This window comes from Hipposideros armiger, unplaced genomic scaffold (assembly GCF_001890085.2).
Source record: "Hipposideros armiger isolate ML-2016 unplaced genomic scaffold, ASM189008v1 scaffold_482, whole genome shotgun sequence".
Taxonomy (NCBI): Eukaryota; Metazoa; Chordata; class Mammalia; order Chiroptera; family Hipposideridae; genus Hipposideros; species Hipposideros armiger.
In genome coordinates, this window is record NW_017731832.1 from 413,657 (window position 1) to 439,261 (window position 25,605).

The 25,605-nt window shown below is 54.3% G+C and overlaps 3 protein-coding genes across 8 annotated transcripts; 1 reads left to right on the forward strand and 2 right to left on the reverse strand.

Annotated features, from left to right (window-relative positions):
* Positions 1-1,304: 1,304 nt before the first annotated feature.
* On the reverse strand, positions 1,305-7,388 carry P3H4 (prolyl 3-hydroxylase family member 4 (inactive)). Of its 2 annotated transcripts, XM_019667055.1 has the most exons (8): positions 6,809-7,387; positions 6,454-6,606; positions 6,181-6,352; positions 5,337-5,465; positions 4,295-4,440; positions 3,556-3,639; positions 2,004-2,148; positions 1,305-1,741 (listed from the first exon to the last, which is right to left on the reverse strand). In XM_019667055.1, the coding sequence occupies exons 1-8, from the start codon at positions 7,298-7,300 to the stop codon at positions 1,719-1,721; spliced, it is 1,344 nt and encodes a 447-aa protein (XP_019522600.1). In that variant the 5' UTR covers positions 7,301-7,387; the 3' UTR covers positions 1,305-1,718. The 2 variants fall into 2 exon arrangements, with proteins under 2 accessions (XP_019522600.1, XP_019522601.1); XM_019667056.1 differs by lacking the exon at positions 6,454-6,606 and having other exon boundaries at positions 6,809-7,388.
* A 949-nt stretch (positions 7,389-8,337) lies between these two features.
* Positions 8,338-15,636, forward strand: FKBP10 (FKBP prolyl isomerase 10). The gene is made up of 10 exons (XM_019666983.1): positions 8,338-8,662; positions 10,849-10,994; positions 11,339-11,528; positions 11,638-11,783; positions 12,168-12,357; positions 12,523-12,668; positions 13,190-13,382; positions 13,768-13,910; positions 14,103-14,266; positions 14,617-15,636. The coding sequence occupies exons 1-10, from the start codon at positions 8,418-8,420 to the stop codon at positions 14,800-14,802; spliced, it is 1,749 nt and encodes a 582-aa protein (XP_019522528.1). The 5' UTR covers positions 8,338-8,417; the 3' UTR covers positions 14,803-15,636.
* A 1,588-nt stretch (positions 15,637-17,224) lies between these two features.
* On the reverse strand, positions 17,225-25,466 carry NT5C3B (5'-nucleotidase, cytosolic IIIB). Of its 5 annotated transcripts, XM_019667119.1 has the most exons (9): positions 25,387-25,466; positions 25,042-25,140; positions 24,354-24,423; positions 24,229-24,275; positions 22,068-22,153; positions 21,264-21,353; positions 19,788-19,950; positions 18,764-18,964; positions 17,227-17,869 (listed from the first exon to the last, which is right to left on the reverse strand). In XM_019667119.1, exons 1-9 carry the CDS (start codon positions 25,396-25,398, stop codon positions 17,513-17,515), a joined length of 1,125 nt encoding a protein of 374 aa, XP_019522664.1. In that variant the 5' UTR covers positions 25,399-25,466; the 3' UTR covers positions 17,227-17,512. The 5 variants fall into 5 exon arrangements, with proteins under 5 accessions (XP_019522663.1, XP_019522664.1, XP_019522667.1 ...); XM_019667118.1 differs by having other exon boundaries at positions 17,225-17,869; positions 25,042-25,422; XM_019667120.1 differs by lacking the exon at positions 25,387-25,466 and having other exon boundaries at positions 17,228-17,869; positions 24,354-24,484; positions 25,042-25,111.
* Positions 25,467-25,605: the final 139 nt, after the last annotated feature.

The following is a 25,605-nucleotide window of genomic DNA, read 5'->3' on the forward strand; positions in this document are numbered from 1 at the left end:
GCACATCCACATAACACACAAGCACACAGGCACTTTCAGATTCACACCCAGCCATCCAGATTCCAACACTTCTACTCATGCAGGCACGCTCGAGCACATCCCTGCTCCCTCCCCACCCTCTGAAGTGCCAGCCCCAGAGGGCAGCCCCTCCCAGCAGCAGGGGGCAGGGCCTCAGTGGAAGCTGACAATGCAGCAGCTTGAAAGGGGTGGGGTGGGGCCTGCCCCCCCCCCCACCTGGGAGCTCTCAGGAGACGCTACCACTGCAGACCCACCTATGGGAGGGAGGGAGGAGTGAGGTCACCTGTGCTCCCAGCCTTGACCCCACTCACCTGAGCTCCAGACTTAGACTCTGGCCTTCCCACCCTCATCACCCGAAAGCCCAGGAAAGAGGTTTGGGGTGGGGAAGGAAAGGGAGTCCTCCAGGGCGGGCCCAGACCAAATAACCTAGTACATCTGGGGGGAAATAAGGGTGTGGGAGGTGAGAACTAAATAGGTTTCCCAGCTTTAGCTCCACCCTCCAGTAGGAGGGAAGTATCTCTTCCACCACCCTGCCCCTGGGAGGCCCGAAAGGTGGGGAGTGGGGCACAACTGTCACCTGTTGGGTCCTAGCCCAGAATCCTTCCCCAGAGAGGACATTTTTGCCCCCACCTCCCCACTGTGAAATATGGTGGGGACATTGGTGAGTCACAGGGCTGAGTGGTAGTTACCTGGCACCACTCTCACTCCCACATCTCCAGACTCTCTGCCCTCTGGATCCAATGCAAGATTGGGCAAGACAGTCTGGCAGTCCCACTGCCACCACGAAAGTCTTGCGGGATCAAACCTTTTCCCTAGGGCTCCTCTGCTGCTGAGATGGGGCCCCAATCTCGGCTGTGGAATGGAGAATGGGCAGAGTGAGCAGGAGCAGGGCAGGGCATGTGTGCTCTGACTCTAAGGGACCCGGGGCAGTCAGTGCCTGGAAAGTAAAAACCGGAAAGTAAATGTCCTTGGCCCCCTCCTCTCACTCGCCACACTCCCCGAGGGAAGCAATGCTAAACTAGGAAAATACAGGACATCCCAATATAGAAATCTGAAACCACCGTCTTCCCAGGACTCGAAGCGGGAACTGCGTCCTCACGCCCCCTGGTGGCGGATGGCAACGACACGCTGCTGCTCCTCTCTCACAAACACCCAGGGTCCCCAAAGGCCAGACTGTGCCCCTTTCACCACCCTGGCATTTATAGATAAGGGGAGATGGGTGCAGAGGGAGGGAAGGACCTGCACCTTCACTCCTCAGCCCAGGGGAGGCTGGACCCCAGGCGCTGTGATTCATTCAACAAGAAACATTTATTGAGCACCCACGGCCAGTGTGCCAAGAACCAATGGACTCCTGGTCCAGGGCTCTCATGATGCCAGCTGCCCCTCTTCTGTCTCTACAATTCAGGCGGAGACCCCAACTAGGAGGAGCTGGAATGTTCTCCAGACGACTGTCCAGGTGGGGTGAGCACTGGGGAGGACGGTCGTCAGCGGCCGTAGCACCACCCATGGTCCAGAGACCCATCGAGGAAGCAGGCGGGGTCTGGAGAGCAGCACTCACAGGTGGGATGGGATGGGGCCTGGGCAGCTATGTCCATCTTATATGTTTAATAAATAGTTCCTGCTGCTGCCCAGGCTGGTGAAGGTGGTGCCATTGGGCCCAGGTTTCCCAAGCCCTTGAGGGGTGCAGGGTGGCCCTCTTTTCATGCTAGTGCAGGCTCTGGCTCTGCAAAGGAAAGGAAAGAGCATTGGGGTTAGCCCCCCACCTATTCCCAATTTGTCTCAGCTGGCCCCTGTTCCCAGGAAGGATACCACCCCCCATCAATTGCTACAGGGGTTGCCAATAGGCTGGAAGCCCCCAGAGGAGGGGTCCCAGCACCCAACATACATATGCCCCTGCCTCTGAAGCCCAGTGCCTGAATCCTTCTGTCCCCAACCTCCATCCCAGGCTGCATCCCCACCCCTCCACCAGGACTCAAGTCACTGACCAGCCTCAGCCTCATCACCCTTGGCGTCTGGCTCCTGCCACCAGTCAGCGTAAATGCCCTCCTCATAGTCACCCTGCCCTTCAAATTCAGCATCTGATGGGTGATCCTTGGCCTTCAGGGGTGGTTCTGTCTCCTCCAGCTCCATCTAGAGCAGCCCCAGGGTTGGGGGAAAAACCAGGTTACAGAAGGCACAAACCCAGGATCTGCTCCCTTCCTGGCCAAGGGGCCCTCCCATCCCATCTCAGGTATGATGTGAGGGTTTCTCCCACTAAGTCCTATTCCCAAGCTGCCCCTTCTCTGAACCGGTGCATGGGGCTCCACCAGCAGAGATGCAGTATTAGCATAAGCATCACCCTCTCCATAGCCTACCTTTAAAGCATAAATACTCCTGGGAGAATACTGCTAGTCTGTGCATACTGTCTGCTATTCCCAGCCAGGAATGCCTTTACTTCCTCATCCTTGGGAGAGCTCTGGTTTATTCCCCCAATGCCAGGCATCAGCTCCAGGGTGTGGCCCTTGCTGACAAACAACTGGGTCTGGATTCTTCCTCTGACCTCTCCCACACAGAGGAAGTTTGTGCCTCCCCTGCTGTGAGCTGATTAGGGAAGGGACTGTGCCTCTCAATTTACCCCTGCACCAAACATGATGGCAAACAGCAGGCAACACATAATAGTAATCAAAATCGCTACCACTAGCTAAGCACCTACTATGTGCCAGCTCTTTTACTAAGTGCTTTACATACTTGATCTCATTTAATTTTCACCACAGGGTGTGAGATGGTCATGATTTCCCCCACTCAATGGATGAAGAAATGGAAGCCTGAGGGGTTACCTAAGACTTGCCTGGAGGCCGTGCAGTTAGGAAGTGGTGGAGCCAAGTCTGGCTAGCACCAACCTAAGAGTGCAGGCCTGGCCCCCATGTTCGATCAGGGGAACATGGGTACTTGAACAAAGGAGGGAGTGGATAAATAAGCACTGAGCAGTGATGCCTCAGAGAATTCAGGCTCTCAAAGTCTCATTCAGAATCAATGTATCACCCTGTGGTCCTTCCTTCCTGGCGTCATGCATTCATTTATTCGCTGGTTCATTCAAACTCAGTTTCTGAGCACCAGCTCTGTGCCAGGGACTGTGGGAGAGCTAGGAATAACCTGGTCCCCTGTCCTGAAGCATAACCCTTTAGGAGACTGGATAGAGAAGGAGGCTGAGGGTGACATGGACCAGGGCTGCAAATAAGTGCAGGTCCAGGGAGGCACGGAGGGTCCGAATTGGCATGGTAAGCCCAGAAGACAGAGCTAGGACATGCAGCAAGGACTTCTTGGAGGAGATACCACCTGAGCTGGGCCAGGAGAAGCAATATTCAGACATGTAGAGAAGGGGGGCATGAGAACACTGAGCAGGGAGAGAAGGCAGGTATAAGTAAGGGTCAGGTGAGTCTCTCCTGCTTCACGGCAGCTGACTGCTGGGGGCTGGGCTGAGCTTTGGCACAGTGGCCGCAGGACGAGGACCAAGGGGTTTCCATCACCACCCAGCCCTGGAGGGCAGGGGCCATTTACCTCATCATCTGACTGCAGGTACATGTGTGCAAACTCCAGCAGCTCCCGTAGCTCAGCCGTCTGGTTATGGTAGAGCAAGGCCTCCTGGGAGGAAAGAGGAAAAGCGAGGTGAGCTGGACCCTGCTGCCAGATGGTAGAGGAGCCAGAGCGCCTAGGATCTGGGTCCTCTGGCCCTTTTCAAGCTTCAAGGAGCCTAGAGCAGGTATCAGCTCACATGTTGATCGAAAAATTGTAGCTGCTTAGAGTGCTGGATTAAGAAGGATTCTAAGGGCTCAGTGAGAAAGAGTGCCTCAAATGTCTGCCACTGACAAGAGAATGGGGCTACCACGTGCCCTATATTTGCCAGTTTTGCCCTTGACTCCCAAGGAGTTTCTCAGTTGTTCCAGGTTGGGGGTTGGGGTTCCTGGGGAAGAAGAGCAAAGGCCAGCAGTGAGGATGATGAGGGTGGGGAGCAGACAGGCATGGACAGGCATTTTTGTACCTCCCACATCCAGGCACTGTGCTGGCAAGGCAGGTATTGCCACCTCCCTTTTGCAGGTGAGGCAACAGGTTCAGAAAGAGTCAGCAGTGTTCCCAGGACCACACAGCTGCTGGGGCTGGGTTTGAACCCAGGACTCCAACCCACACCCATATGCTTTCCTTTCACTTCCCCATCCTGCTTTCCAGGGAAGCCAGGATTTTTTTTTTTTTTTTAATCAAACCACATGGTCCTGAGAGTGCCTCAGAAGGTGATGCCCACCTCCCGGGGCTGGAAGTCCTCCTCCTCCAGGCCCCAGCGAGCCCGGTGGAAGCGGTAATACACCAGGTTCTGCTGCATGACATTGTCCTCGGGGTCGAAGAGCATGTAGCTGGCAGCACTGCGGGCTGCCTGGCGCACGTCATTCACTGTAGACAGAAGAGTGGAGAGTAGCCCTGACACTTCCCCACCTTCAGGGATGACCCTCACCTCAACTACCCATTGCCCCATTCAGTCCAGCACCCCTGCCTCCCTAGCCACGTCCGAGAATTCCTGTTGGGTATTCACCCCACCCACGAATAATGCAAGCTAGGATGTATTGGGCGCTTACTGTGTGCCAGGCCCTGTGTAACTCATTTAAGACTCACCGTTATTGTCATCCCCATTTTACAGACAAGAAATTCAAGGCAGGGAGAGGTCAGGTAAACTGCTCACGTTCACATAGCTGGAGAATGACAGCACTGGGGAATTAGAGGCCAGTGGCCCAGCCCTCGACCTCTTTGCCAACTGGACCCATGAAGGGTCTCCTGGCCTCTTGGTCCTCAGTCCTCCATTCCAACTCCAGCCTCTACTTGAATCTTGGCACCTCTGCATTGCAGAAGCCCTGAAGATTGTCCATCTCAGCCCCTGCGGACACCAGGATCTCCCTCAAGGGAGGACAGCCTTAAGTCCTGGTGCTGCTTTTTACTAGCCATGTGCCCCCTTGCCCTCGGTAAGCCTTGGTTTCCTCATCTGAAAAATGGGTCCAGTAATGGCAGCTGCAGGGCATTGGTGAGAAGATCAAGTGAGATAAACAGATGTAGCAGGGCTTTGTAAACTGTCAAGTGCTGTGCAGTTGTTGGCTATCTAGTCATTTACCCAAGAGGCCCTCAAATCCTCCCCTGAGGCTGCTCTCTGTTCCCTCCCATAAGCCTTACTGGCCCCACCACCCCCAGCCTTCCCTCCCATGGCCTAAGGGCCTCATTTCTGAGGGATAGCTTCCCCATGACTTTGCAGTGCTCCCAGTGCAGTGCTCTCTAACACCCAAGCCCACTGGGAGGCTCACACTTGTAGTAGGCAAACTGCAGGTAGTGATACATGGTGGCCACGAACTTCTCCACGAAGTAGCCACCCACGTTGGGGGTCAAGTTGGCCTCACAGTCCACCTTGCACTGCAGGGATTCTGCAAAGAGATCTGGGGGGGTGGGAAGCAGTGGTGAGGAGCTGATGGTGTGCTGAACAGCTCCGTCCCACGGGTGGGGTGACAGAGTTGACTTCCAATCCCAGCTCTGCCTGAACAGCCTGTTGCAATCACATGAGATAACATGGGTAGGGTAAGTAATCCTGACAAAGACTTTTGTGGACAGGGCTGATTTACCACCCACAGCTCACCCCCACCCCGAGCCAGAGGGAGCTAGGGCTCTCTGAGAGAGTGGCAGGTGAAGTTAGAATGCTCAGCTAGAGAAGCTCAGGACAGCCCTTTCTCCCCCACCACTGTGGGATCCCTGCAGCTAGGTGGGATTTCTGGTCACAAACTGCTTTGGGCACATAGCTGCCGGGCTGTTTCCCCCTTCAGTTGGGCACCTTTGCACCCACATTGACCTCTGCCTGGAAAGCCTGTGAACCCCACCTCCCAGACCATTTTGGGATGTCACTGCCTCTCTTCACTGATTCCAAGCACCTTGGACACTCCTGCCTACAGCCCTCTACACCCAGGGGCAGGGGCTCTGTTACCCTGTCTCTCTCTCAGCCAACAACACGCTCCTGGGAACAGGGTAACACCTAACTCCTGACTGCCTCTCAAGCACTTAGTAAGTGCTTCATAAACGTGTTAAGGGGTCTGAGGAGTTCTGGGAAGCAGGGCCCAGTGACGGTTGGGAAGGATATCTAATGGGTTTGGGTGGGGGTACCTGCTATGGCGGGGTAGAAGTCCTTGAAGTCCACCTGCTCGTGGGCTCCCTCGCAGCCAGCCAGACAGCGGGCAAAGATGGCCAGGTATTCGGCCAGGGCCCGCTCCATGTCCTCTGTGCTGCTGCGGAAATCCCCACTGTTGTAGAGCTTCACCGCCCGGAGGAACACCGCCTGCAGGGGAGTGTGGCGGGGGTCAGGGGAACCCCCAACACTCCCCTTCTCTACAAGTCCTATGGGGGGGGGTCAGGGCCAGCTCTTCCCCTGTACCCCACCTCGTAGGGCTGCGCCTCCAAGTCTGTGAGGGGCTCCTCGGCCGCGTCCAGCAGCCCGCGGTAGTAGTTGAGATACTTGGTGGTTAGCTCGTGCTTCGGGTTTTTCTGGAGGAAGGTGTAGGCCGCAGCCAACGCCTTCTCCAGCCGGTTAGCCTGTGGGGTGGGGGCAGAGCAGGTCAGCAGGGCTAGACCTCGCGGCCCTGAGCGCACGGGCGGGCTTGGGGCTCGATGACAGCAATGCTCCTCCGGACCCGACGGGAAACCCTACCCTAGCTGGGAGCGACGAGACCGAACAGGGCCCGGGGACAGGCGGGGGACACCGGGGCGGGCGGGAGATCTGGGGACAGGCGCCCACCTTGAACTGTGCGTAGTGCAGGTACTGGTAGGGCAGGCGGCTCTGAAAGTCGCGCAGCAGCTGGCGCGGTGGGTAGGGCACCTGGAAGGCGGGCAGCGTCCGCTTGCACCGCCGCAGACAGGCGGCGCGCTCCAGGACGTGGCCGAAGAGCCGCAGCTCGCGGGCCCAGTCGTCGCTGCTACCGCCATCAGGGCCGGGCACAGACCCGGGAGCCGAGGCGGTGGGCGGCGTGGGCCCGCTGCAGTTGGCGTGGCAGAAGGCCTCGCTGTCCCGCAGAAGCCGGTGCAGCCGCAGCGCCGCCTCCAGGTAGCGCGCGCTCTCGCGCCAGCCCTCGCCCTCGTACTGCTCCAGTGCGTGCCCGTAGGCCGCGGCCAGCGGCATCAGGTCCTCGGGCGGGAAGCCCCGGAAGCTGTACTTCTCGTACTGCGCCCCGGTGCAGCCCAGCAGCACCCACAGCAGCACCCACAGCAGCTCCCGAGCCGCCCGCCCCATACCCTCAACGCGCCAGCCAGCTCACCGAGCGGAGCTTGCGTCCCGACCCCGTCCGCCGGCGGGCGGGGCAGGGGCCGGGGCCGGGACCGCGTGCCCGCTGGGTCTTAGTGCCGCGCCCACCAAGAGGGTGGTGTCCTAGGTCACGTCTCCGGAGGGGCAGAGGAGTGCGTACTGAGTCCCCGACGTTGGCCTGTCCGTAGGGGTCCTCCCCTCCACAGACGGTGACGGGGGAAACGCTTACCGCAAGGATGGGGAGCCCAGAAAGCCCTGTCCCACACAAAGATAGTCCCCCCAACTTGATTGAGAAACTGAGGGAGGTACCACCTCCATCTGCTCTGCTCAAGCCCTGGAAACTGGTCTTCTGTCCAGCACAGCGCCCCTTCTGCACACGCCCCACCCCCAGCCCTGAAGGGGTCACTCTAGGTGTTCCCCCAGCCCGCGACAGGGGGGCGCACAGGCTGGTTTTACCCTGCACACCCTCCACTCTCACCACCTTCTACTCGATCCCACGTCAGAAAGTTCTTTTGGCAGTCCAGGTTTTGCAGGACAAAGCAGCTCCTCGTCCCTGGAGAGGCCATCTTTCGGACAGTAGGGGTGGGGGAGCACTAAGATACCCTCATTTTCTGGAGCCTCGCCAGCTTCCTGCAGAGGCCTTAGATTTGGGGATGTCAGTAAAAGGAGCAAGGGATGCCACAGCGCGGCTTTAGGACCCCGGGGCTCCCGAAAAAAAGACACTGAACTTTTTTTTTTTTTTCCACTTGGGAGTCAGCTCCGACTTCTCATCTTTCGCGAGCCTCCCTCCACGCTAGGCCCCAGGTCTCTCAACCCTTGGTGGGGGAAGAGGGTGGAATCTGGAGTTCTTTGTGGAGCATTCCTCTGTCTCTTTACACTCTCAGCCTGGCCCCCTCCTCCGATTGCAACCCCCCCCACCCCACCCCGCCCTCCCTGCCCCATCGGCTCAGTCTCCCCAGCCCCCATTCCACGTGGACCAGCCAGGGCGGGGGTGGGGAAGGAGGACAGGAAGAGGGGGAGCCAACTCTGGGAAGAGGGGGAAGGAGGTTGGCGGCCGCGACTCTCTCTCTTGCCCTCACTGCCGGCCGTCCCAGCTGCAGGCACCATGTTCCGCACGGGGCTCCCCAGCCACACCCTCCTCCGGGCTCCGCTGCTGCAGATATTGTTGCTGCTCGTACAGGCCGTGGGGAGGGGGCAGGGCCGCGCCAGCCCGGCCGGGGGCCCCCTGGAAGACGTGGTCATCGAGAGGTACCATATCCCCCGGGCCTGTCCCAGGGAAGTGCAGATGGGGGATTTTGTGCGCTATCACTACAACGGCACTTTTGAGGATGGCAAGAAGTTTGACTCGAGGTAATGGGTTGGGTGGCCCCAGACTCACCACTCCCCTTCCCCGAGCCCAGGTCAAGCGGTCTTAGGGCCTGGGTTCCCTTGTTGCCCTTTAAAACTGTGTCTGCATTCTGGTACTCCATGATCCCCTAACTCCAAACACAGCACCTTGGGTGGGGGGGGGGCAGCCCAGACATCCATCTCCCCAAAGATAAATCCTCTGCTCTCATTTTCAAACCTTTGCCTCTCTAAAGACCCCAATTTCTTTCACACAAGCTCCCCACATTCCCCAAAGTGTGATAATCGAAGGGGTGGGGGGAGGGGGGAGTTCTGGTCCAGTGTTGGGGGAAGAACATGGTCTCTCTGCTGCAAGTGAATCCTCCAGTGGTCTAAGCCTGGGACCCCCTACATTCCCACCCACCCGATTCCCTTCAGGTTCCAACCCCAGGTTAGAGACGAGGGAGTAAAACTGTATTTTGGAGACTGTGGGGATTACCAGCAGCAGGCCTAAGCAGCAGGCATTATAAGACAATAGGATGTATCTGGGAGCATAGGGCAAAGCTCCGTGTAGGTACCCTGTCTGTCCACGTGTCACATGCTGCCATGGGCTCCTCAGAGGATTTTCATACCCCCCTCCCTGGATCTCCCTGCACCCCCACCTCCCTCCATCTTAGCGCTACCAGGCCAGGGCTGCCGCCCATCTTGCCAGCCTGGGGTTTGAGAGACCGGCTTCTGACAAGTCCACTTTGGTTGGTGGGGGCAGAGCAGTGCTGCTTGTCAGCGCCGGTTAAACCATGGGTCCCGGTGACACACATGAACCCCCAAGAAATCAGTCCTTCTTAGACCCTTTCCCCAAACGCACAGCTTGGTCCACGGGAAATCAGTGGCCATGGGCAGGCAGTATATTTGCTAACAACACGGAACTCCAGAGTCCAAAACCCTGGGTTCAAATCCAGGCTGTGACCATGGACAAGAAATTCTGCCTCTTTAAGCTCCACTTTCCCTAAAATAGAGACTAAGAAGTGGGTTCAAATCGCTTAGCTCTGACTCTGGGAGGACTGGATGCCCCCCCCCCCCATAGTGTTTAACTGGTGGTTGGGCCCTCACAGCAGCACTGGGAAGGGAGCCGGCCGGTCATAAAACCAGTTCAGTGAGCAAAATGAGGTGTAGGCAGAAGCCTGGAGTAAGTACAGCCCTGAGCCCTGACTGCCAGGAGTGGGGGAGAGGGTGGGAGTTGAGGGGTGAGTTTCCTACTGGGGACTCTGGCTGGGCCCAGTTCATGCAGTGCTGAGCCCGGAAAACTTTCACAATCCATGGCCCCTTCGGTCAAAATAAAAACCTCCCAGCCTCCCTTAACTTCTGAAAGCTTAAATTAAAACTGTAACTAAAAACAAATAAAAGCCATGGCAATTTGAGAATAGGCTCTTTCAGAATTGAAAACCAATCCCTATCCCTCCGCCCGCTCTGCTTCCCCTTCCTTTCCTCCTTGGCGAATAGATGCTACAGAGGCACACACATGGGCTTTGGCGTTCCGCAGACACATACTAGCTGTGACCTTGGGCAAGTCCCTTAGTCTCACAAGTCTCAATTTTTCTCACAAGAAAAATGAAAACAATGATGCCGACTTCACAGGGGAGAGAGAATTAAATAAAACCATGCGTGTAAAATGCCAAGCATTTAATCGGCATATTCTAAGTGCCCACTACTTGTTCCTCTTCTCAGTGCTTTGCTGTCAGCAGATAGAAGCAGCAGACAGGCCTGCACCCACCCCCTATCCCAGGGGAATAAAAGCCCTTAGGCTCTTTGCCGACTTCCTTTTTGTAAAAGCCCAGCCTCTGGCCAGCTGAGTGGCTCAGTTGGTTAAGAGCTCGCTCAAGAGTGTGAGCTCTGAGCAACAACGGTTCGATGCCCGGCCCGAGCTGAGTTGCCGCTGAGCTGCCAACAGGTGGCAGGATGGTTCAGCTAAAAAAATAAAATAAATAAAATAAAAGCCCAGACTCTTAAGTTGGGGGTCACAAGTGACCTCTGACCTCGGAGGGCTGTGAGAAGCCTGTGGTTCTACACCTGTGCATGGGTTGTGTGTATGTGTGTGTGTGTAACACCTGTGCACGTATGTGACCATGGGCAGAGGGAAACATCTGGCTGTGTGCACCCTCACCTGTGCACACCTCGGAGTCCACTGTATCCCCCCTGTCCCCTCTGCCCCCCAGCTATGACCGCAGCACTTTGGTGGCGATCGTGGTGGGCGTGGGGCGCCTTATCACTGGCATGGACCGGGGCCTGATGGGCATGTGTGTCAACGAGCGGCGACGCCTCATTGTGCCCCCCCACCTAGGCTACGGCAGCATCGGTGTGGGTGAGAAGGGCTGGGGCACAGGCATGGGGATGAAGGAGGCGAGGAGACAGAATCAAGGACCCTAGGGCCAGAAAACGGAAGCTCGGAGATGGAGAGTGACTTGCCCAAGGCCGACTGCGTATGCAGTATGAATACTGGCAGGTCTGGGACTAGAGTTTCTGTCTCCCGCCCTGGAGTGGGAGGAAGGGAAATAACAGGACCCTGGGTGGGATCATACCTCCACTAGGAAGAATGGGAACTAGAGGTGGTGGAGGGGGGAGTCCAAGAGGACACTCAGCTCTCCACTCCACCCCCCACCCCGGGGGCTACACAGAACATGAGCTCCCCCTGCCCGGCCCTCACAGCGGGGCTCATTCCCCCGGATGCCACCCTCTACTTCGACGTGGTCCTGCTGGATGTGTGGAACAAGGAAGACACCGTGCAGGTGAGCACCTTGCTGCGCCCGCCCCATTGCCCCCGAATGGTCCAGGACAGCGACTTTGTCCGCTACCACTACAACGGCACACTGCTGGATGGCACCGCCTTCGACACCAGGTAAGGGCTGGAGGGAGCCCTGGGGTGCTGGGGACTGGCATGGGGGGAGTCCAGGGCCCATCCTGCTCTCCCTCCTCCAGCAACACTACCCCTACCTCATTCTCTACAGCTACAGTAGGGGCGGCACTTATGACACCTATGTCGGCTCAGGCTGGCTGATCAAGGGCATGGATCAGGGGCTGCTGGGCATGTGTCCTGGAGAGAGAAGGAAGATCATCATCCCTCCATTCCTGGCCTATGGCGAGAAAGGCTATGGTGAGGGCAGGCAGGGACACGGGGGGGGGGTTCTCCAGAAGTGGGCTGCCCCGTACAGTTATTCAGGATGTGTACTGCACAAGGGCACCCAGCCAAGGAGGCAAGTAGGGATGAAATCCAGCCCTTGGTGATCATCTCACCAAGAAGAAGGGGTGCTTTATTCCGATGCACACGAAGGTTCAGTATGGGGGTGGGGGTGGTCCGGGGGGAACCCAGCTCAGGCCTCACTGGAGGAGCAAGACATAGGACTGCTGAGGGCAAGGGCAGGGCTGTGGAGAGCAGGGCTAGCACCTTTTTGCAGGGCGTTCACACTGGCCTTCCTGAGTCGAGCAGGAACCCTGGTTTGCTCTCCACCTGTATGGTACAAGCCTATCCCTTCCCCAGGGACTGTGATCCCCCCGCAGGCCTCCCTGGTCTTCCAGGTCCTACTGATTGACATCCACAACCCGAAGGACACTGTCCAGCTGGAGACGCTGGAGCTACCACCCGGCTGTGACCGGAGAGCCATGGCTGGGGACTTCATGCGTTACCACTACAACGGCTCCCTGATGGATGGCACCATCTTCGATTCCAGGTCAGCGGGGTCCTGAGGAAGGAGGGGGAAGGCAAGAAACTGAGGCAGGAAGGAAAGTACCAGATACTGGGGTCACCCAGGCAGTGGCTGGGGGTGGCTCTGAGCTGCCTGCTTGGGCAGGGACCCATCTGACTCCCTTGCTGGCCCTTCCATCTTGTATTGCAGCTACTCCCGCAACCACACGTACAATACCTACGTGGGGCAGGGTTACATCATCCCCGGGATGGACCAGGGGCTGCAAGGCTCCTGCGTGGGGGAGCGCCGGAGGATCACCATCCCCCCGCACCTGGCCTACGGGGAGAACGGGACCGGTAGGCCTGTTGTACCTCAGTCCCCTCCTGAACCACTCGCTGACCTTCCCCGGCTCTGCCCCTCCCATCACAAAATCACGAAAACTAGTCCCCCACCCAATTCCTGCCACACAGACTCCATCCTTTTCTCCAGGGCAGTCCCCCCACTTCTCCCCTTCCATCTTGGAGAAGGACTCCTGAGTTTGGGGAGGGGGATGGTTATGGAAGAACAGAAACAGCATAGCCCTAGGAAGCAGAGACCTGGATTTGAGACCCAGCTTTGCTGGAAGCCTCAGTGTCCTCACCTATAAAATGGGACATTTCACACTGCTCAGCAGGGTAAGTCACTGGGAGGTTGCAAGACTGTGTATGTAAAGGGCTTTCTAACTGGCAGGCCCCTCCCCGCCCCCAGAAGAATTGATTATATGGACAAACATCCCATCCTATCCCATCCTTGTTTGAAACCCCAGGGCGGTTTCATGGAAACCTTGAACAGCCCCTACTAGACTCCAGGCTAATCTGCTCCACCATTCTGGTCCCAGGAGACAAGATCCCTGGCTCAGCTGTGCTGGTCTTCGATGTCCATGTCATCGACTTCCACAACCCTGCGGATCCCGTGGAGATCAAGACACTGTCCCGGCCCCCCGAGACCTGCAACAAGACCACCAAATCTGGGGACTTTGTTCGCTACCACTATAACTGCTCTCTGCTAGATGGCACCAAGCTCTTCTCCTCGTGCGTCAGGGGCAGGGCCAGGGCTGGGCAGGTGGGTGGGCTCAGGCAAGGGGAGTCCTCCTCATAGCACCCCACTTTCTCCATAAGTTTCCATCTATGGGGAGCATAAGGAGCAGAAAGGGAAAGGGAGGGTGAAGCTAGCTAGTCCATTTTATGGGGGGCAGGGGCGGGGAGTGAAGCAGGGAGAGGTGGGCCCTCAAGGCCACGCTTTCGGGGCATTGGGAAAATGAGAAGGGTATCCCATCTCTGAGCCATTGAGCCCTGCATTCTGCTGTGTGGGGTGGGCACCAGGAAGACTGACTCTGGAATGGGGTTGGAAGGACAATGGAATGTGAACTGGCAAGAACAAGGAAGGGCACTGACCGGGAATCTGCTTTTCCCCCAGGCATGACTACGGGGCCCCCCAGGAGGCAACTCTGGGGGCTAACAAGGTGATCGAAGGCCTGGACAAGGGCCTGCAGGGCATGTGTGTGGGAGAGAGGCGGCAGCTTGTGGTGCCCCCACACTTGGCACACGGGGAAAGTGGAGGTGAGGGGCAGACACTGGTCTGATCTCCGTTTGCCCCTTCTGGATGGTTGTGTAAACATCCCATGCCCCATTCTCCAGCCCCCAAGAGTAGAAACAGGCTTGCAGGCTGGGGAGCACACCAGGCAGGCTGCAAAGCCAGGCCCAGGTCCTGGCCTGACTGGGGCTCTTTCCTTCTCCCCTCCCTCCTTCCAGCCCGGGGGGTCCCTGGCAGTGCTGTGCTGATGTTTGAGGTGGAGCTGGTATCGCGGGAGGAAGGGGTGCCTGAAGGCTACCTGTTTGTATGGCATGAGGACCCTCCTGCCAACCTTTTTGAAGACCTGGACCTCAACAAGGATGGCGAGGTCCCCCCAGAGGAGGTGGGTGAGGAGTTCAATCCGTAAAATAACCATTCCCGCGCTCTCAACCCAGCAGAAACCACCTTGCATGGTGGCATTTAGCAAGAACGTGGTGCCTGTCCATCCTGTCTGCGCCATGTTCCTGCCCCCGTGCCGGTCACTTTGCCTTAGGTCCGTTGTCCCCGCCTTCTCTCCCAGCACACATGCAGCCCTTTCCCCATACCGCTGCCCTGGCCCTGCTCAGGACCCCAGCACCCGCTCCTCTCAGTCCTCACTGGCTAGCCTCCCCCGGGGGCCCTTGCCAAAGCCACCCACAGCTGCTCAAGCAAGACCCTCACACCCACCCTCCCCTTTGCTCTCCTCGTCCCCAGTTCTCCACCTTTATCAAGTCCCAAGTTAGTGAGGGCAAAGGACGCCTCATGCCGGGGCAGGACCCGGAGAAAACCATAGGGGACATGTTCCAGAACCAGGATCGCAACCAGGATGGCAAGATCACCGTTGAGGAGCTCAAGCTGAAGTCAGATGAGGACCAGGAGCGGGTCCATGAGGAGCTCTGAGGGCCTGGGCCCAAACACAAAGGCCCACTTCTGGGGGGACAGTGGGCAGTGAGGCTGACTTCTAACAGTCACTCTCCCCTCTGCTGGGATGAGGTCTGAGAGCACCTAAAAGTGGTTAGAGGAGACATTTCTGGTCTTCCCACCAGCCCAAGAGTAAAATCCACAGCACAGACCTCTGCTCGGTTTCTCTCTTTCAACCCTACACCACTTCCTTACAAACTCTTCCTTACAAGAGTCACAAAGCCAGTCTGGGGATTGGTGGAGTCTGGGGTTGGATGGGGCCATTGCTAACCCCTCACCCACACCTCCACGTCACCAGACACTGAGAAAGGGCAAGCTCATCATTTATTTCCCCAAACTTCCCCTCTATTTGTATTTTACCTCACCATCCCTTCCCCACTACCTCCAACCCCCGTTCCTGTCATGGCAGCTCCCTGGGAGCATAACCAGCCCCAGCTCTGGCTGGCTCCAAGGGAAGGGGGCTGCTCTAGGGCAGCCCTAGCTCACCTATTTGGTCCCATTCACCTGTCCCAACCCCCACTCGCTGCTGGGGTGCTCCAGGTCAGGGCTGGGCTGTCACCTTTCATCCCTAAAGAAGGCTGCCTTCCCTACAGGATTGAGGAAGAGGAAGAAAATGAAAGGATGGGGGTGAAGAAACCTACTTAGATGGATTGTAAGGCTATGAAATGAAATCCTTGGTTCGGGGCTGAGATAAACATGGAAGGGCTCACTGGGGACTGAGGGGTGAGAGGGGTGGGTGGAGCTCTGCACTCTCAAAAGACAAAACTGGTGTCAAATCTTTTTCCTTTGTGCCAAATAAAAGACTAAACCAGAGGCCTCAGGACGTGGTCTTGCATTCGGAGGGAGGCCCTTTGACCCAATGATTGGGAAGCGAGGGGAAGAAAGCTGGCTGTCTCGGCATCTCGTCACTGTCCCTAGCTTGGTCTTCCTCTGGAGGTTCCTGCCTCCCGGAGGCCTAACCCAGGGGCCCTAACCGTGGAAGGGGAGCCCCAGTCTGCCGGGTGGGGAGTGGGTGACCACAGAGGACAGGGGCCTTCAGGGGAGGTGTGAGGCGATGATCCTTGTCTCCTAACTGTCCCAAGTGAATGTTAACCTCAAACGTTAACATGCAGATCTCAGGGATTAACCCACACAGGTCAGGTTCCACTCTCACATAGATCATTTCCAATACAACATCCCCACCTCTCCCTGCTCCTGGCCACGGGCCATTACCACCTGCTGGACCCACCCTCTTGTCAGAGGAAAGGTGACCGAGTTCAAATCTCCGGGAGAAGAGTTGCTTCAGCCACCAGGCAGGCCATCTGCCTTGCCCTGCCCTGCCAGTGTGATGGCGATGACCCAAACCATCAGAGGACGGGTTAGAGGAGGTGTTTGGGAGAGAAAATGATGGAACTGGTCACTCAACTGCCCCCACAAGCACCGATTTCTTGCCCAGCATCTCCTGAGAGATGTGACGTCTCCCCACAGCCAGTGACTGACACTCTCTGGTCCCAAAGCATTCTGAAGTCACCTCAGGGTCTGACAGTGGCTACAGATCCCGTCTCAGATGGTAAGTCCCTCCCCCAAGCCTAACAGAACAGCCCCGAATGGAAACCCACGTGCAGGCAGCATGATGCAGGCAGACATGGCCCGGCTTTGGTCAGAAACACTCAAACCCTGGCTCTAGCTCCTTGCTATGGGGTTCGGGCAAGTTACCGGTCCTTTCTGAGCCATCTGGACACCAGACCTACCTGCGGGGTTGCTGGGAGAATTAAATGGCACGCCATCTAGGTGTGCCGAGTGGCGAGGGACTGAATTTCTCTGAGGGAGGACAGGCTAAGAAAACACCAGGCGAACTGGTGTACATTTTTTCTTCCAAAGGTACCCTAGAGAATTCAGCTAGTTTTTTTTTTAGCTGAGCCATCCTACCACCTGTTGGCAGCTCAGCTCGGGCCGGGACTCAAACCACTGAGAGCTTGCACTCTTGAGCAAGCTCTTAACCAACCGAGCCACTCGGCCAACCCAGAATTCAGCTAGTTCTTGACCACCCAAGTTAACAGGGAGCAGGGAAAAGGGTAAGAAACTGTTAAAGAAAGCCCAATAATGCAAGATAATAGCACATGAACCAGTTCTATTTTACTTTGCCACAGAGCACCTGCTCCCTTCAGGTCCCTGGTCTCAGCCCCCCTTAAATCGACCATTTTAGTGACCCTGGACCCACAAGAGGGACAGAAGCCAAGGGCACCAGGGAAAATCCACACCCAAATGGATCCCTTTGGGGACACCTAAAGAAGAGGCTCTGCAGACAGGGCTGACCAGACCCAACTGAATTTCAAGTTTAAAGGCTGTATCTGAATACAGCCAAACCATTCCAGGTCAGAAACACACCCTTCCCATCCCACCTGCCCAGCCTGGTCCCCACAGACACATTTAGGCTGTGCTCAGAGGGTATTTGGGGCTAATCTGGAGGTTTTCCAACTGTTCCATGGAGCCCTAGAGGCTTCTTGGAGATCCCTGCACTTCCAGGGCCAAGGGGTACAGGCTCTGCTCCCCTCTCCAAATCAGAACAGCTCCGGTTTTTTCCTTTTATTTTGATATGTTTTACACATTCAATTTGTTTGAAGAACAGCTTCCTATGTTTAAAATGTTTAAAAGAAGGAATCCTGGACCAAATGATTTCTGGAATGCAAACACCCGACAGGTCCACAGTTCACTTGGAATGGCTTTTGCTGCCTCCCACCTGGCAGGGCTCCCACAGGCCTTGGAGAACACACACAGGGAAAGGAGGAGGGAGGGGCGAGGATCCAGCAGCTTCTGGATGCCCTGGGCTTTCCTCTGCACACACCAGGAAGAGCAGGCTCACGGCAGGGCGGCCTCGCAGCGAGGCGCCCTCTCCGTCAAGGCCTGCAGGGACTGGCCCCACGCCTGCGCGTTCAGGAGCCGTGGATCTCCACCCGGCCCTCTGGTGCAGGATGTGCTTCAGCAGCCCGTTGACCACGTCCAGAGTCTCGTCCTTCTCCAGCACAATGTCATAGGCGTCCATGTAGCTCTCACGCTGCTCCTCCACCTGCCCGGGGGAGGGGAGGCTGAGTCCTCAAAATGCCCTGCTCTCTGCCCACTGCCTCTGCCTCTCAAGCACCTGGGGCTCAAGCCGCAGGTGCAGCTCCAGTACGCAGGTGCAGCACATTCAAGATGTAGCTCCCCGAGAGGAGTTCAAGGTCATAGGGACCTGCCCTTTGGAGACGCAGATGGCAGTGGGGACCAGCAGCCACAATTAACCCTGGGGTCAATGTCAAAAGAACAGTAACAAGGATTAAAGTGTAAAAACCAGGTGTTACCTCTAATCTATCTAGACTGAATTTTCACAAGGCTCAAGTGCTCTGGGGGACCTCGGCACAGGCTGGCTGAGTGAGGACTGGTGGCCTTCCGGCTCAAGATGACACTGTTTTCACTTGTCGGCCCCTGGTCTGTTCTTGTATGTTTCTTCTCTGAATTATAAACCCACATCCTGAATACTGACATCTCCAATCTCAATCACGCCTCATAGGTGGGGTGTAGGAGGACTGGTAATCAGCCCCACCACTTCCTAAACTATGTCACCTTGGGCAAGCTACTTAACCTCCTTACCTGTTTCCTCATCTGTAAAATGGTATAACAGTCACTAACTCAAAAGGTTGTTGTAAGGATTAAATGGGTTCATGTCCCTGGCATATGGTAAGCATGCGGCAAGTGTAGGCTCCAATGAAAGGCCTGGCATTTCCAGTAACCTGCCATGTGGTGAGCATAGAGTGTGAATCGCTGGCTATCTCGTTTTCCTAGGAAAATAATATGGCTTGTGTCTTACTTCTGTACCTCTCATACTTAATGCAGTGGCTAGCACATAGGTGTTCGATAAGCATGTGTTAACAGGAATTGAAGGAGAAGCAAGCCACGAAGGAGGAAGCCCTGGTCCCCTCCCTACCTTGTCATTTAGGAAGCCAATCTTGAGAATGTTCTCCACACCCGGAACCCCATCGGCCATCGTGAGGTCCCCCATGGTGTCTCCCAGCAGGATGATGTTGGTTCTGCCCTTAAGCTGCTGGAAGTAGCCGGAGTTCTCGAACACGGAGCTGTTCTTGTTGTATGTGTGTATGAGCTGGCCCTTGAATCCCTGAAGGAAGCCCTAAATAGTCAAGACGAGAGACAGACAGAAGGGCTATAGGGACCCATCTGGCGCCAGTTTCCCATTGTCTCTGGCACATAGGAAAGGAAATCCTGAAAGCCACAGATAACGCCCAAACCTCACTGTAGTCTAAACTAGGAGCAGGCTTGGCCTATTTTTATAAATTAAGTTTTACTGGAACACAGCCATGCGCCTTGTTTATATCTTGCCAATGGCTGCGTTTCTGCACAGGAGAGTGGAGTAGTTGCAACGGAGGTCGTATAGCCCACAAAGCCTAGGATATTATTACCTGGCCTTTTACAAAGTTTGGAACACCTGGTGTAAACTAACAGGGACCATCAAACGTCACATGAAGCCTGTGACACAAGCACTGTTCAGGCCACATGGGTGCTAAGCCACAGCCGTGGGTCACGTCCTAACCACAGTCCAAAAGGATGGCGGTTCCAGCCATTGGTTTTAAGGGAAAGCAGATAGTACGTGGGTAAGTTGGAGCAGCTCACCTCTGGCTCTAGAAAAACAAGCCAAAGCCCAAGCCCTTGAGCACCTAGGATGGCACATGACTCATGACAGAGACATGGGGCCTGGGTCACCCCTGGGGAGGGAGCTAACTGTTGGCCAAATGCCAAAGAGTGGGGCCGTTAGAAGTAACTCTCTTTAGCTGGCATAAGTAAATAAATACTGCCAGAGGACAAAGCAGCCAGCATGCCGTCCCCTCCGTCCCCTCCTTCTCCTCCCCAGGTTAGGGTTAATGTTTAGGGTGAAGTGCCCTGGCTGGTGGTCCCCACCCCTTGCCCATTCCCAGCCCAAACGAGATCTGGCTCACATCTTTGTCAAAATCCATGTAGTTTGACACAATGTGGATATTGGGGTGGAATACTTTCATCTGTCGGATAATTTCTTCCAGGATATCACCAATGCCCGCGGAAAAGATGAGAAGGGGAATGTTGTTTTGGTCGAGGGTGTTGAAGAACGTCTTGTATCCCTCCCTGAAAAGACATGAATGGATTCGGAAAGGGCCTCTGCTACTGTTCTTTACTTTCTACTTGGCTTATATGATTTTTAGATTTTTTTAAAACAACATTTTAAGTCGAGGTATGAAATACATGCAGTAAATGGTTAAAGTGTACTAACCTTACGTGTTCAGCTCAATTCACGTTTACATACGTATATACCCATGTAATTACCAACCAGGTCAAGGTTCCCTCATGCCCCTTCCCAGTCAATGCCACTCCCCTACTTTGACTTTGTTTCACCACTGATTAGCTTTGCCTATCCTTGAACTTCCTATGAATGGGCTCATACTTTTTTTTTTATTGTTTCCATACTACAGTTGACCCTTGAATAAGGGTAAAGGGCGCCAACGCTGAGCAGTAAAAAATCCACATATAACTTTTGACTCCCCAAAAATTTAACTACAGTTGTCCCTCAATATCCAAAGGGGGACTGGTTTCGAGAGCCCCATGGATACCAAAATCCAAGGATGCTCAAGTCCCTTGCATAAAATGGCATAGAACAATGCATATAGTTGTCCTCTGCATCTGAGGACTCCTAACGCCAGACTGAAAATAATGTTTACGATCTGCGGTTGGCTGAATCCACAGATGTGAAATCTGGAGGAGGGCGAGCAGTATATTTATTGAAAAAAATCCACATATAAGTAGACCAGCACGTTCAAACCCATGTTGTTCAAGGGTCAACTGTAGAACACAGCCAGGCAGCTATTCTGGGACAGGTTGACTGAGGAACACCCCAACTCACCCCAACATTTACTGAGTCTGCGCACATCTCTACTCTCTTGGTTTTTTATGAACTAGCCTCTCTCCCCCAGTTAGGACACACAATCCTAAGGACAGACACCCATGCCTTCCTCTATGTGCTCCCCATCCCTCGTCCAGTAAAGAACGCTCCAGCAGAGAGAGCTGCGCTGAGAAGCCTGTTGATGATCAAGGGTCCCAGGCCAATCAACACCCATATTCGGATAAAGAATACCAGTTGCCATGGAGACCCCAAAAGTCATTTTACCATTGGGAAAAATTAACTAGCGCCGTTTATTCTTGGAGATGAAGCCCTGGTCACATTCATGCTACATCCACTACTAGCAGGCTGCTTCCTAGGAAGCACCCAAGGGTAGAAAACCCTTCCGTATATCCAGAGAGGAAAAGCAAGACCTTCCCCACTTCAGGTGCTCATGGTGCTGTCTCTTCTGACTCCCGTAGCAATGAACTCCTCTGTACTCCTTCCCAGCTTCTTTTTTTGTGCACAAACCAGTTTCAAATGTTTTCCAGAGCAAGCAACTTACCTAAGCATTGCATTGGACTCTCTAACCACCTCGGCTATCTGAAACTTCTGAATTTTCTGCTGACACAGGCAATCGTGCGCTTTGGTCCACCTAGAAACAGACACCCCACAAAGCCCCAAATTCAAGTCACTAAGGAAGTAAATGGATCTTTCCATTTTCAGGGCCAAGTCCCCTCTGGAAGTATTGCCAATGGAAGCCTCGTCCTTTCCCACAGAGCCATTTCTTGGAGGACTCTGGCTGTCCGTAAAAGAAATAGGGCCGGCTGAGTGGCTCAGTTGGTTAACAGCTCCCTCAAGAGTGCAAGCTCTGAGCAAAAGGGTTGCCAGTTCGATTCCCAGCCTGAGCTGAGCTGCCGCTGAGCTGCCAACAGGTGGCAGGGTGGCTCAGCTAAAAAAAAATAGTGAGAAAGCAACACAACAGAGAGACAAGAGCTGGGTGAGTTACCTGCTAAAGTCAAAGCTCTTCTGAATCCCTTCCTTTGTGACCCCACTCTCTGTAGAACTGGGGGCTCTGTCCAGTGATATTGGTTTCTGTAGGAGGGATATCTCCCCAAAGCACTTATTTTCCCAAACCAAGGGGCTTCTAACTCATTCCAGGGATTCTTGGTGGGCCCCCACTATAGCAGCAGCTACAAGTAGTCCCGGGTGTGTCTAGACAATTTGTTCTACTAGCTAGGCCTGTAGCATTCAGTTAAGCAACCAGTAAGGTAAGGAAGCCTGTCATCTCATCAAAGGGGAGACATACGCCCCTTTCTAGACCAGTCCATCACAAGGGCCAGGAGCTTTCACCACCACCGTCACTTACCATTTGACCATATGGGGTAACTTCTCTTCGATGGTCCGGTGTGGGTCAATCTCAATTGGGTAATAATGGTGAAGGAGCGCTTTCAGCTGGGGTATCCAAATGAAGAGAAAAGCCATTAGTCTATCAAGTTTTCCCCAGCACAGTCCTACAGATTAGCCTGAGGAGAAAAAAAAAATCACCGAGAAGACTCCACTTCATGTAAGGGAGTGACTGGATCCACAGAGCTGGCCATCCCACTGCACTCGCCCAGGAATGAGGTCTAAGGAACAACATAAAGAGCTTTTGCTATCCGATAAGAGGGTTACTAGGATTTTGTTGTTGTTATTTACTAGCGCAGTCAGTTATCAGGGCTTAATGAGTAAGAACTGATTTAATGTTGTGTGTCCCCACACTTTCTCGAGGGGTAGGCAAGCTAACCTTAGGGGGTACATGGATAAAAACTTTGTTTTAGTAGTTCATTTGTTTTAGAGGATTCATTTAGTGGAGTCATTAGAAAAAAAAACCTAGCATATCAAACTCATGCTTTCCCAAAGATTATTCCTTTTTTGTAAATTACATTCAGGTTTTTAGAAGCAGGTCAATTTAAAGAAAAATATTTAGTAAAAGTCATATACACATATGGCAAAAAAAACCCCACAAAATCATGGAAGTGGAACGAGAAAACTATAGTTTGGGACGCAGTACATTAGTGGATGCCTCCACCACACTGCCAACATCAGGTGATCCACTTCACGGGCATCTACAGGTGCCTTCTCTGGCTAAGGTTTCCTTCCACATGCCAGAACCTTCCACCCTCTGGGGAGGGATTATGTGTCACACAGGGCCAGTCAGTAACAGTGCCCAATAAAAATGGGAATTGACTGGATAAAGAATTTTAACTTTAATATATGTATGGTCTTGGAATATTATAAGATCAAATGGAGTCCCTGACCATCAGTCCAAAACAGGGTTAAGTGCAAAGATTACACACTGACAAGGGAAGAAAGCTCCTGAAATGTATGAAAGTTCTCAATGTGTATGGTTTTTTTGGGTGTAAGAACATTTTTCTAAGAGTACAATAGAACTCAATAGAAGAAAATAATTTTTTTTAAAGGTTTTATACATAAACTTTGCTTGATTAATTTCTTCAGGAGCCCATCAACACCAAAAACCTTAGTTTTCTCTAGCTTCTTTATCCTAGAGAGGGCAATCAAACCTACTGTCTTATTTGTGGACGCAGCTTCCTGGAAATTGATAAGATCAGGGATGTGAGGAACTCAAAGAAGTGACTTGCTAAAGGCAATCAGTGGTGGAGCCAGAACCCACCTTAAGCTGCAAGTGGCATCCCCAGAGAGACAGGTTTTAGAAATATAAGAGCTATCTATAATCCACTGCCCATATTAATACCGAGTAATCATGACAGAGTATTGGAAGAGCTGACCAATGCGACAGACCAACAGACCACTTAGTATGCAATTTAGTGAATTTCATAACAAAGTGGAACTAAATGATGTAGTTATTCAGCAGCAAGAGCTCAGCAACATGCAGAGAAATGCGCAGCTAGCGTGGCTCTGCTCTGGCAAAGGGGACACTGACAGGATGTACATGGAGCAAAATAAAATTAACTCCAAGGCTACAGGAATCACTTCACAATATTTGTATGCATTTTATGAAAATGAGAGTTATTGTATTTTGACATTAATTCAGAAGTCTTTGTTGAGACCTGCTGCTTTACCAAGAAAATTATATTATCAAGGAAAGAGCATAATGCAGTGGAAAGAGTCTGGGATAGAATACAGCCAAATTCTGCATCTTGGCTGTATGACCTTGGGTAAGTTGCCCAACCTCTCCAAACCTGTTTTCTCATCTGTTAAATGGGGATAATAATGGTCTGTCCACCTCTCGGAGTTGTGGGAAGGTTAAACAACAAACACTGAAGTCTCTTGTAGACTCTATAGCTAGCAGTGAGCATAATATCCATACTCTAACCATCAATCATCATATGTCTTAGCCAATAAGGAAAAGCCGTCCCAGTGTATTAAGACTTGCTTCAGCTGAGTAAAAATAAATTAAAAAAATAATAATCTTCTAACGTCTCTATCCTGGAATCTTTGATGCTAACCAAGAACCACTGAAGTAATATATGATAGCCATTTCTGAGCAAAGAAAGGGAGTAACCTACCTCTTTCCGGCACTCCTCACTGATGATCTTGCTGTTATCCAGAATATCTGCAAAAACAAAGCTCCTTTCAGTGGCCCCGTAGACATCTTGTCAAGTCCAACAAAGCAAACTAGTATGTGACTTACTGTAGGAAGAAGGGCATCGCTTTCCATTATATGCAAACCTGCTCAAGGTCATGTCAAAATCAGAAATGACCTAAAATGCAAAACAGAGATGATGCCTAGATAGGCTCCTTCTGGTGTGGCCCTGTGTCAGGCTGGGGAGATAATTATGAAAGTGAAAGAGCTCAGTGCCCAGTCTGTTGGCAAAGCCCTGGGGGCATTAGGGAGGGTTAAAGAGGGAAGGAAGAACTAATCCTGGTTAGTACCGGGCGAACCCTGAGGAGGCCCGGCGTCTTAGAGGGGTTGTGGATGGGAACTGAAGAATCAGAACTCCTCTGTCTTTTTTCACTACCCCCATCTCAATGTCCTGGGCGCTTCCTAGGGTGCCTCCACCTTTATGACCCATCGCCACATCTGCAACTTCCTGGGGAGCCCGCTGACCTGGGCTAGTTTGGAGAATAAGGCTCCAGGGCCTGGTGTGGGTGCTTTCTGTCTAATTAGAGGAAGCAGAAAGACCTTACTGAGAATTCTAAGTTGTAGGGCAGGTGGGCCAGCAAGGCAAAACAGGCGAACCAACCTGCTCGCCCTCGGCCCCTGGCCATTTCTAGGGGCTGAGGCCTTGCAGGGCTCTGCAGCAACGCGGGAAGGCACACGGGCAGGACGCCGCCCCAGCCGCCCCCGACCCGCCGGCCCCACCTCGCCCCGGCAGTACCTGTAAACGGTCTCCCCCGCCTCTGCGGAGGGCGCTTACGATCTCCAGCACCCGCCCGGGCTGCCGCATCCGGATCGTGGCCTTCTTCAGGATGCTCACCTGTCCCAAAACCCGAGAGAACGGCTGACTCTGGCACCGCCGCTGAGCCCAAGGGCAGCCCGGGGCTCGCTCGGGCAACCCTGAGAGGCCGGGTCGGGGGCACAGGGGACGGAGCGGGGGCTCCGGCCGGGCCAGGAGCATCTACTGGCCAGTGTGGCGCAGCCGGGCCGAGATGGCCCACTGGGGGTCTCGGAGCGCCTGGGGGATCGAGGACCGCGCTACTCCTGATGCTTCCATACGCCTCACCTCTTCCGCCATGGTGTTCGCAGCCGGTTGGGCGATGCCGGTACAAAGACCGCCCCCCGCGGCCGCACTGCGCTTGCGTCGTCCCCGCCTGAGGCAAGAGGGACGGCGCGGGGAAGGCGGGGGAGCCGCGGGCCCCGGCAGCAGGGGAGCCCCGGAGAGGCTGGCGCTCTGGGAACACCGGCGCGCTAGCGGAAGACAGTGGCTGAGGGCTCTGTGTTG

Bases quoted from the DNA above. Each gene is read 5' to 3' on its own strand.
- FKBP10 (XM_019666983.1), top strand. From the start codon at position 8,418: ATGTTCCGCACGGGGCTCCCCAGCCACACCCTCCTCCGGGCTCCGCTG. The intron at 10,995-11,338 runs GTGAGAAGGGCT...CGGCCCTCACAG, and splicing joins CTACGGCAGCATCGGTGTGG to CGGGGCTCATTCCCCCGGAT. The intron at 13,383-13,767 runs GTGCGTCAGGGG...CTTTTCCCCCAG, and splicing joins GGCACCAAGCTCTTCTCCTC to GCATGACTACGGGGCCCCCC.
- P3H4 (XM_019667055.1), bottom strand. From the start codon at position 7,300: ATGGGGCGGGCGGCTCGGGAGCTGCTGTGGGTGCTGCTGTGGGTGCTG. The intron at 5,466-6,180 runs GTACCCCCACCC...CCACCCCCCCAG, and splicing joins CTTCTACCCCGCCATAGCAG to ATCTCTTTGCAGAATCCCTG. The intron at 3,640-4,294 runs GTGGGCATCACC...CTTTCCTCCCAG, and splicing joins AGGACTTCCAGCCCCGGGAG to GAGGCCTTGCTCTACCATAA.
- NT5C3B (XM_019667118.1), bottom strand. From the start codon at position 25,281: ATGCTCCTGGCCCGGCCGGAGCCCCCGCTCCGTCCCCTGTGCCCCCGA. The intron at 22,154-24,228 runs GTAGGTTACTCC...TGGATACCCCAG, and splicing joins GTGAGGAGTGCCGGAAAGAG to CTGAAAGCGCTCCTTCACCA. The intron at 19,951-21,263 runs GTAAGTTGCTTG...ATGTCTTTTCAG, and splicing joins GAGTCCAATGCAATGCTTAG to GGAGGGATACAAGACGTTCT.